At 35.6% G+C, this 9,888-nt stretch overlaps 1 protein-coding gene across 14 annotated transcripts in view; it reads left to right on the forward strand.

Moving 5' to 3' along the window:
• Positions 1–9,888, forward strand: part of LOC106880009 (soluble guanylate cyclase 88E) — a 298,134-nt gene that overhangs the window by 84,981 nt on the left and 203,265 nt on the right. For 11 of the 14 annotated variants that reach the window (XR_016243587.1, XR_016243586.1, XM_089359429.1 and 8 more), the window contains exons 3-4: positions 3,629–3,670; positions 5,725–5,766. Coding sequence is in view for 12 of the 14 variants with exons in the window: in XM_089359429.1 (XP_089215555.1) it covers positions 3,629–3,670; positions 5,725–5,766 (84 nt within the window). In the remaining 2 variants the exon portion in view is untranslated. The remainder of the gene's footprint in view (positions 1–3,628; positions 3,671–5,724; positions 5,767–9,888) is intronic. The other 3 variants (XM_089359439.1, XM_089359433.1, XM_089359432.1) reach the window with 1 other exon arrangement.

Genomic DNA, 9,888 nt, shown 5'->3' on the forward strand with positions numbered 1-9,888 from the left:
GGACCATAATTTAATAGAACCAACAGTGTATGGTCCGCAGAAGACTACAGGTATGCAGGCTACTAGAAGCACCTAATTCCTCTCCAGCCTGAACTTTCACAAAGCTGATTGGAAGGGTCATGGAACATAACAGGTCTGCCAGTCTCTCTACAGAAGACATTAATGTTGGAAATCGAAGTAGATAAAGCTATAAATATTCATTTCCAATCCGAGGGATTTTCAACTTCGTAGTTAGACGTTGTTAGTTATAGCTTTATCTCCTTCGGGTTCTGAAGTCAAAAACGATTTATTTCATGTCTCTGAAAGTTTCTAAATTCTTATGACATAAACAATGTGTATGCGTGTCCATGTGCTTGTGCGTGTGTGGAGGAAGAGAGAGAGATAGAGAGGAGGAAGAGAGGGGAAGAGAGAGGGGGAAGATATGTATACAACAGTACGGAACCTATAAACTAAAATAACAACGAAACAACATTATATTTATACTGGATAAAAGACAATATTTCATATTCAGATTATATGTTCTTAGATACATTTAACAAGAGTGCAAGGCATATGGAAATTTACAAAATATAATAAAAATAATTTTATAAATCATAATAGCTGAACATATAACATAAATAATTGCATGTACCTCTGATACACACCTCAACAATAACATCCCTAATTTTCGTCAATAGATAAAGTTTTCGATGTGTGAAAATGGTTTGTTCGTATATCGAAGCCCTTATATACATATATAATATTTTATTGTGACAACGAAATTCACATTATAGAGAATGATACAAATTCAATAAAGAACGTTATCCGAAATAACGTATGAAGCTTCCTTGTCAATTATCCAGAGGTAATTTTATATTGATTTTGCCAAGGCTTGCTTTTGGCGGTTTTCATTTCTAATGCATACCTTCAGATAACATGCCCTGAGTGAAAAAGCAACATATACGAATAATTTTCGATATTTCATGAAAGAGTTTCTTTCGTTTCTGCCATAAAACTTTTATGATGTAATATTTACATACCAAGTTTGGCTTCTTTCACTGGAAAGTTATGTAGTTTCCTAATAGAATTTGTAAATAAATACATCAAATTTCACACACATACTCATGAAAATAAATAAACATGTGTGTGGTGGTGGGGGGTGCATGTGCATATACAGTATGCATAAAAACATGCATACGTCTTATTAAATTTCCCCCGTCTTTCTTTGAGCGAGCTAACTGATAACGCATGCGTGTGTGTGTGTGTATGTGTGCACGCGCGCATGCGTGCGTGTGTATATAAAAATCAAAAGTGAAACCGAAGTATTAGGGAATTTATAATTAAGATGTAGTTTTTCATTTCTCCTGTTTGACAAGAAAAATCTCATTAGAAGGCGCGATCCAAATTCAATAGAAAACGTTATTCAATACGTGTGATGTATTACTTTTTCTGTCTAAAAAACATGATTTTCATATGAAATAAGTGTCTTAAGTTAAAAATACTAGGGAAATGCCATCCGAACGGTTTTAAAGAATTCTTTAAATAGTATTTCTTTCATTAAGCATTTATAACACACATACTGTATATGTGTACATTGTGTGTGTGTGTGTGTGTGTGTGTGTGTGTGTGTGTGTGTGTGTACAATATACATATATATATATACAGTATGTATGCATAAATATATATATATGTATATACATGTACGTATATATATATATATATATATATATATATATATATATATATTAAAAGGAGAGATTTGACGCTAATATCCATTATTATTGAAATTTATTCCTATGTCAACATTTCTGTATAAGGCTATATTTGACTGTCAAATTTAAGTCAAACATATAATTTGCCTTACACGTCTTCAGGGAATACATTTGAGAACAAACAAAAATCAAACAAAGGTCAAGAATAAAAGGTAATACCACATTTCTAGGTTTCGTCCATATTTAAATTTGTCGTTAAATGACTCATTACATTAGTTCCTTCCTAAACAAAAGTCTAATTTAGACTTTTTGCGGTGAAATCTCTTGCTATATTGGTAACGATTACATGTTTTTCTATGAACAAATAATATATATATATATATATATATATATATATATATATATATATATATGGGTGTGTGCATATATGTATGTACGTACGTATATATATGTATGAATGTCTAGTTTTAACTTCGTCTATATTTTTATCATTTTTATTGATCAGTCAGTTGCATTGGATTTAATTTAGGTGGTTGCAGATAAATTGCAATGGCCGTCGGCGTAGGAACCAGTGTCATTGGCTTTCTTTTACTTCTTTCGTGATATTCGGTGTGTTCATTTAGTTTTGATATTATCATCCTACTTTATTATTTCTTTATTACTATCTGTTTTATTTTGTGTATTAATCTCGCGTATATCGTTAATATATGTATATACGTACATACATATAAATATAAATAAATATATATATATATATATATATATATATATATATATATATATATATATATATATATATATATAATATATGTATATACATGTATATTTATGTCTATATATATATATATATATATATATATATATATATATATATATATATATATATATGTTCATATATGTACCCATATGTGTGTATACATATCTATTTATATACATATACTAATATGCATGTATGCATATGTATATATACATATGAATGTATGAATATATGTATATATATATATATATATATATATATATATATATATATATATATATATATATATATATATATATATATATATATATATATATATATATATATATATATATATATATACATATATATAGTTATCACTATTGTCTGTCTGACGAGATGCCTTGCTGCTGTCTGTTTTATCCATACCATTTTATTAATTTTATCTTCCTATATGTTTTTAATATATTTCATATTCTTTTCCGGAATTCGTTGTGTTATATCCATTGTACAAAGACCAGACAGCAACAGCAAAAAAAAAGTAAAAGAAAGAAACAATACATAGACAACACATTGAAAAGTTACAAATGTATAACGAAAAGATTTTGAAAAAATCAATGCATAAAAATACAAAATTCTTTCATCACAGCTTATAACCTTATCGATGATAAATTGCTCCTTATGTACTTGGAATCTAATGAGGAATATACATTTAGTGTGTGTGCGGGTGTGAGTATGTGTCTCTGTGTGTAATTTATAATTATAGTGATAGTGTTATGTGCACTTTTGTGTCATGACGAGTATTTTGAAAAGGATCATAGTAATCCCTCGACTATCGCGGGTGTTACGTTCCCAAACCTCCCGCGATAGGTCAAAATCCGCGAAGTAGAAACAGTACTGTACTGTGTATATATATATATATTTTTTTTTAATAATTTGTATAAAGTCCATGTAACCGACTACTTTTTCACTGGTACTTAATTCATCGACCACGAAAAGATGAAAGGCAAAGTCACCCTCGGCGGAATTTGAAGTCAGAACGTAGCGACGGGCGAAATACCGCTAAGCATTTCCTCCGACACGCTAACGATTCTGCCAGCTCGCCGCTTTAATAATAATAATAATAATAATAATAATAATAATAATAATAATAATAATAATAATAATAATAATAATAATAATTCAATTTTGTATTTTTCAGCCCTACACTTTGCCCGGTTAGTGAAGAACCAGGAGAGGATGAGTAAGTGCTGAAATGTTTTCAAATGTTTACTTTTCTGCTTTAATGTGCTGCTGCTACTACTACTACTACTACTACTACTACTACTATTACTACCGGTGAGATTGTGATGATGATGATGATGATGATGATGATGATGATGATGATGATGATGATGATGATGATCGTTTCTTTTAGGGTTTCAGATAAAAAGAACAGATTACAGACAGTGTGTAGAGTTTACCTAAATTGGGATGAAAATGGATAAGAAGGTGATATAAAGAGAGTACATGGTATATAAATTCATAGATGGATGAGAGACAGACCTCCTGATACAGAAGGACCTCATCTTTAAACAAACCTTATTCAGGGACCTTTTGAGCGGGATGTGCTACTCGACCTGAAGAAAATTCTAACTTGGCCCAACCTGCAAGGTCATGCGCTGTTTATCTTGATGAGATCACCGAGTCGCGTATACGTGGTTGTAATGCATGTACCTTGTGTACCTTATCAGACGGGTAGCCATGATAGGTATACTGGGCTTCGCATATTTGTACCCCAGTGTCACTTTGATGGTATGCGCTGCTCTCTCACTCAATAATAATAATAATAATAATAATAATAATAATAATAATAATAATAATAATAACAATAATAATAATAATGGTTTAAAATTTTTCCACAGGGGGGAGAAGATGAGTCGATTACATCGACACCAGTATTTCATTGGTACTTGAGTTATTTACACCGAAGGGATGAAAGCAAAGTCGACCTCGGCAGAATTTGAACTCAGAACGCAGCGGTAGATGAAATACCGTTAAGCATTACATCCGGCGTGCTAACGATTCTGTCAGCTCGCCGCCTCCTTAATTAATAAGAATGGTTTCAAATTGTGCCACAAGGGCATCAGTTTTGGGGGAGGGGACTAGTCGATTACATCGACCCCAGTGTTCGACTGGTACTTATTTTGTCAACCCCAAAAGGACGAAAGGCAAAGGCGACCCAGGCTGAAGAAACATCTGGACATTTTAGAAATATTCTACAATCATGGTGTATTGCAAAAGTCGGCTTTACTTAGAACTGCTCGCATACTGCGTAAAGTACTGTCTGTTTGAGGTCCTTGCTGTGACTCGACAGATAGTACAAACCCCTAGTGCACAATATCTTCAATCTACAACATCACAATATTCGATACTGTGCGGCGTCTTCTCTAATAATCCTTTCTACAAGGCCTGGAATTGTGGAGGAGGGAGGTTAGTTAATTACATCGACCCCAATGCTCAACTAGTACTTCTTTTAGTGACACGGAAAGGATGAAAGATAAAGTCGGCTTCGACGAGATTTGAACTCAGAACGTGAAGCCGGATTAAATGCTGCTAAGCATTTTGTCTAGCGTGCTAATTATGACGACTCGCCGCCTTAGTAATAATGATGGCTTCTGATTTAGGTACAAACCCAGCAATTTCGAGGTGAGTTAGTCAATTAAGACTACCCCAGCATGTTAATGCTGTTGTCCAGTCTTAGTAGCTGGTCAGAGTTAAATAAAAATGTGAACTTACGAAATACTGGCCTCGTTAAAATCAGTATTAAATCCAAGCTTACTTATTTAAAACTTTATTGAAATTACACCTAAGACCACAAAAGAAATGAAGGAGATGGTGTTGTAAGACCCAGTAGCGTAGCAAAAATATGTGCCGCCCGGAGTTTCTCTTTAGCTTGTCACCCCACCCCGTCCATCGCTCCTTCTACAGGCTTACACAGCAGACCCAAAAGTGCTGGTCCCCAACAAAAGCATCGCCCCCGGACTAGACCGTTACCATCGCTCCCAAACCTATTAGCTTCGCAATTTCTAAAACCTCGTTCGTAAATTCTTTTTCCTCCTCCTCCTTCCTTCCTTCCATCCTTCCTCTTCTTCTGCTGCTGCCGCTACTGCTGCTGTTGCTACTACTGCTGTTGCTGCTGCTGCTACTACTACTACTACTACTACTACTACTACTACTATTACTACTACTACTACTACTACTGCTACTACTATTTACTTCAAGTACAATCACTTGCTGTTGCTGTTGTATTTTCAGCACCAAAATTTGTCCGATTAAGGAAGAAATTGACAAAGATGGGTGAGTGTTGAAGTACTTTTTTTTTGTTTGTTTTAAACCGTTTCTGTTCAGCATTAACGTGATAATATTACAGCGCGTAAAGTAATAATAAAAATAACAGTTGTTTCGTCCTTTTGTCGCTAATACCAACCAGATCATGCTAATAAAACCTGCTACAAAGAGTCAACAAGATGTCTGGAGGTCTACAAATGACTATGTAAAAACGAGGGTGGAGAAATGATGATTATTCAATATATATATATATATTTGTGTATGCGTGTATTTATGTATGTGTGTGTGTGTGCATATATGCTTTCTACAATAGCCAAATCTTCTTCAAATCACACTGTACTTTTACAAATAACAGTGGAGAAAAAGAAACGTACCATTAGATTAATATAGTCTACCTTACGCAATGACGGGGAATATACTATCTGGGATGGTCATGGCTAAAATGCGTTTGGTCGTAGATCTGCTTGATCTGGATTGACCTGGGGTTATATGTGAAACAGCCACTATTAGGCAAATTACTTTTCGTCTTGTAGTTTTACTGGTGTTATTGCTGCTACTGATGGTGATGATGATGAGGAGGAGGAGGATAATCAAGATCATGGTGAAGATGGTAATGATGAGATTGACGATGATGACGATGATGACGATGGTGGTGATGCTGACGACGATGACTAGGATAATGATGATGGTGATGGTGATGGTGATGATGGTGGTAATAACGATGAAGATGTGGTGGCGGTGGTAATAACGGTACAGGTCCGATCATGAACCAATCAAATGAAGCAACACAAAGCAGCAGAAACGAAGGAACAGTGTTCCGAACTAATTGATAGTATTGTGTTAATTGAGAAAAAGAAGTGAGAGAGGGAGAAAGACAGAGAGCGAGAGATACAGAGAGAGAGAGAGAGAGAGAGAGAGAGAGAGAGAGAGAGAGAGAGAGAGAGCGAAAGAGAGATAGAGAGAGAGAGAGAGAGAGAGAGAGAGAGAGAGAGAGAGAGAGAGAGCAATTACTAGATGCTACAGCTTGTTGTAGATGACGTTATGGATGTTGTTGCCGTTGTTACTCGTCTTGCTGAATCGTTGTTGCTGTGAAGCCTTGATGAAGCCTGTTATAGTTGTTGTTGCTATTGTTGTTGTGTAGCCGTGATCAAACGTATTATTGTTGTTGCCTTGATCAGAAATGTTGATATAACTTTTATTTTCGTTTTCTGGCTGTTGTTAAAGAAAAGTTGTTGTGAACCCTTGATCGGACTTGTTATGTTGTTGTTGCCACTATTGTTTTCGTGGATTCATTGTTGTTGATCAGACCTGTTGTGGTTGCTATTGTTGTTTAGCCCAAGGTCCTCCATAATTGAGAAGATCTATGATCAAAGCCGTCCTAGACGTGATAAACCAATCTCTGTTGTTTTCTGGGTTTTTTTACCTCCGCCAAGGAAGAGGTTATGTTTTCATTGGCGTTGGTTTGTCCGTCTGTCCATCTCTGTGCAAAATAACTCAAAAAGTTGTGAACGGTATTTGATGAAACTTACAGGAAAAGTTGGTAATGACACAAGAAACAGATGATGAAATTTGGGTAGTGACCCGGGAATTTTTATGGATACTTGAAGCATTTTTCATTTGTTATATTTACTTTTCATGAAGTATTACAATGTGCCGAGGGATTACTGTATACACGATACAGAATTCGGGAAATCAGTTTCTATCCTTCAAATGCGCACACTTGGCTTTGACTGGCCCGAGACTACAGAACAAGACACTTGCTAAAGGTGCCACCCAGCGAGACTGAACTCAACTCTTACCTTTCATCCTTCGGGGTCGATAAAATAAGTACCAGTTGATCATTGAAGTCGATGTAATCGACTACCCCCGTTCCCCGAAATTGCTGGCCTTGTGCCAAAATTTGAAACCCAATATCTCCGTATTTGTTGTAAGTTCTTGAGTTCGTATCCTAACGATGTCGGCTTTGCCCTTCATCTAACCAGGATCAATTAAATAAAATACCAGAAAATTATTGGAATCGATGTAACTGAGTATAATGCTCCCGACCCGACACAAACAAAACACAAATGTATGGCCTTGGCCAATGTGAAGAAATCGATATTATTGATGTTACTGATCATGGTGTTTTGTTGTTGTTCTATAAAGAGTGGATAATTACTGAACGATCGAACAGCAGATTGAATGAGTTTTGTTGGTTCTGTTGATTTTGTTACTGGTTTTATTTCTTAATCTGCGCAGGAAGAGCAGCGCTCATGACTTAGCTGCAGGACCTTCGAGATTAGTGAGTGCAAAGAAAGAATAAACAACAATTCCTAGGGTTAGGAATCCTCAAACTAGAAACCTAGACCGAACGTTCGAAACAGGTACGAACTTCGCTAAAAGCATGCAAGGGCCAGCTTGTAGTGGTAAACCACGCGACGGGTTAGGCCTCTGTTGATTCCGTTGCTGGTGTTGTTGATCAGGATATTGCTTAATACTCACCCTTATATGTTTTCTTACACACACACACACACACACACACACACACATATATATAAATGAAAACAATCCAGTGAAATCCGTGTAAGTAGAGTCAGCAGATCCAGTGGTAATCCGAGTGTAGTGCTTAGAAGAGTCAATGTCAGTTGCTGATTGTGTTCGGGAGTCACCTAGTAAGAATAAACACAGTAGTATCAGCGCTAAATACTTATGGGAAATAAATGAACTGTTTTTACACCTTTTACCACAAGCGAGAATTGTTTCCCTATGCTAATTGCAGTGAATTTGACTTTAGAAATTATATGTCACAAACATATTTTAACTAACCTAAATTTCAAATTTCGTTTATCTCTCATCACTGCTTAGCGCTGATACTACAGTGTGTGTGTGTGTGTGTGTGTGTGTGTGGATAGAGGGATAGAGAGTGAGAGAAAACTTGCTACTATATTTTAGAAAGCTGTGATTCACTATCGAGTACTGTGACGAGGGTCAAAGAAAATGCAAGTCGCTTATGGAGATACTTTTGAACGTATGGCAGCAAACACTTGAAAAATATCCCTGTAATATCATTTGTTATAACGTAGCCGGAGACCTACTTTGAATGCTTGTAACAGATCGGGTTCTACTAAATCTGCACCACCATGCAGTCTTTGATTGCCTTTAACTGAGTTCAGTCTGTTACAGGTTGTTGAACCTATGTTTTTCCTGTAGAAATTTGACTTACTGATGATCAAACTCTTCAACGTCACCAGAAATTAGGGTTTGCAAAGGTTGTAGGCCAGTGGTTTCCAACCAGGGTCCGTATGGACAGTGAAGGTCCAGATGAGATTTTGTTGTAAAAATTTATCTCCAATAAATTGGTTATACTTCTACAATACACAAATTGTCTTAACGATTATTTATATACAATTCCTAATAACATTTAATCATAAAAATACAATAGTATTTTTTTAAAACATCGAATGGCTAAGAGGGTCCACCCGAGTAAAAAAGGGGCCTTAGGTAAAAGTGGTTAAGAACCTCTAGTCATAGGCACTCACCACTTCATTTTAATTAACAAATAAACAGAAAATTAAAAAATTACTCAGAGTAAATATTGGTTTCGAATTTTGACTCAAGGCCAGAAATTTCGGGAGAGGAGGCTAAGTCAATTATATCGACCTCAGTACTTAATTGGTACTTAATTTATCGACCCCGAAAGGATGAAAAGCAAAGTCGACCTCGGCGGAATTTGAACTCAGAACGTAAAGACGAACGAAATATCACTAAGCATTTTTTCCAGAGTGCTAACGATTCTACCAGCTCGCGGCCCTAACACTGAGTAAATATTGGCTTTGTGGCATAAAAAACAAAAGCTTCGGACAAAACAATATGGCAGACATGGTGTAATATGTGTTTTCATGGGTTATTAGTTTTGCTAGTAACGTAAAACGCTTTTCCACCCAGTGTTGTAACTGCGTCGTAACTGTTGCTCATCCGGAACTTGTCTTGCTCTGGAGAAGTCGCCACAGATCGTGTGTAAAGCACACATTAATTGCTAACATAGCATATTAGTAAGTAATCTAAAACATTTGCAGAACTCTATGTAATGTGTGTGCGTGTGTGTGTGTGTGTGTGTGTGTGTATGTATAAGGCATAAATGTGTGAAAGTAA

The sequence above is a fragment of the Octopus bimaculoides genome, chromosome 11 (assembly GCF_046866305.1).
Source record: "Octopus bimaculoides isolate indiv1 chromosome 11, ASM4686630v1, whole genome shotgun sequence".
NCBI lineage: Eukaryota > Metazoa > Mollusca > Cephalopoda > Octopoda > Octopodidae > Octopus > Octopus bimaculoides.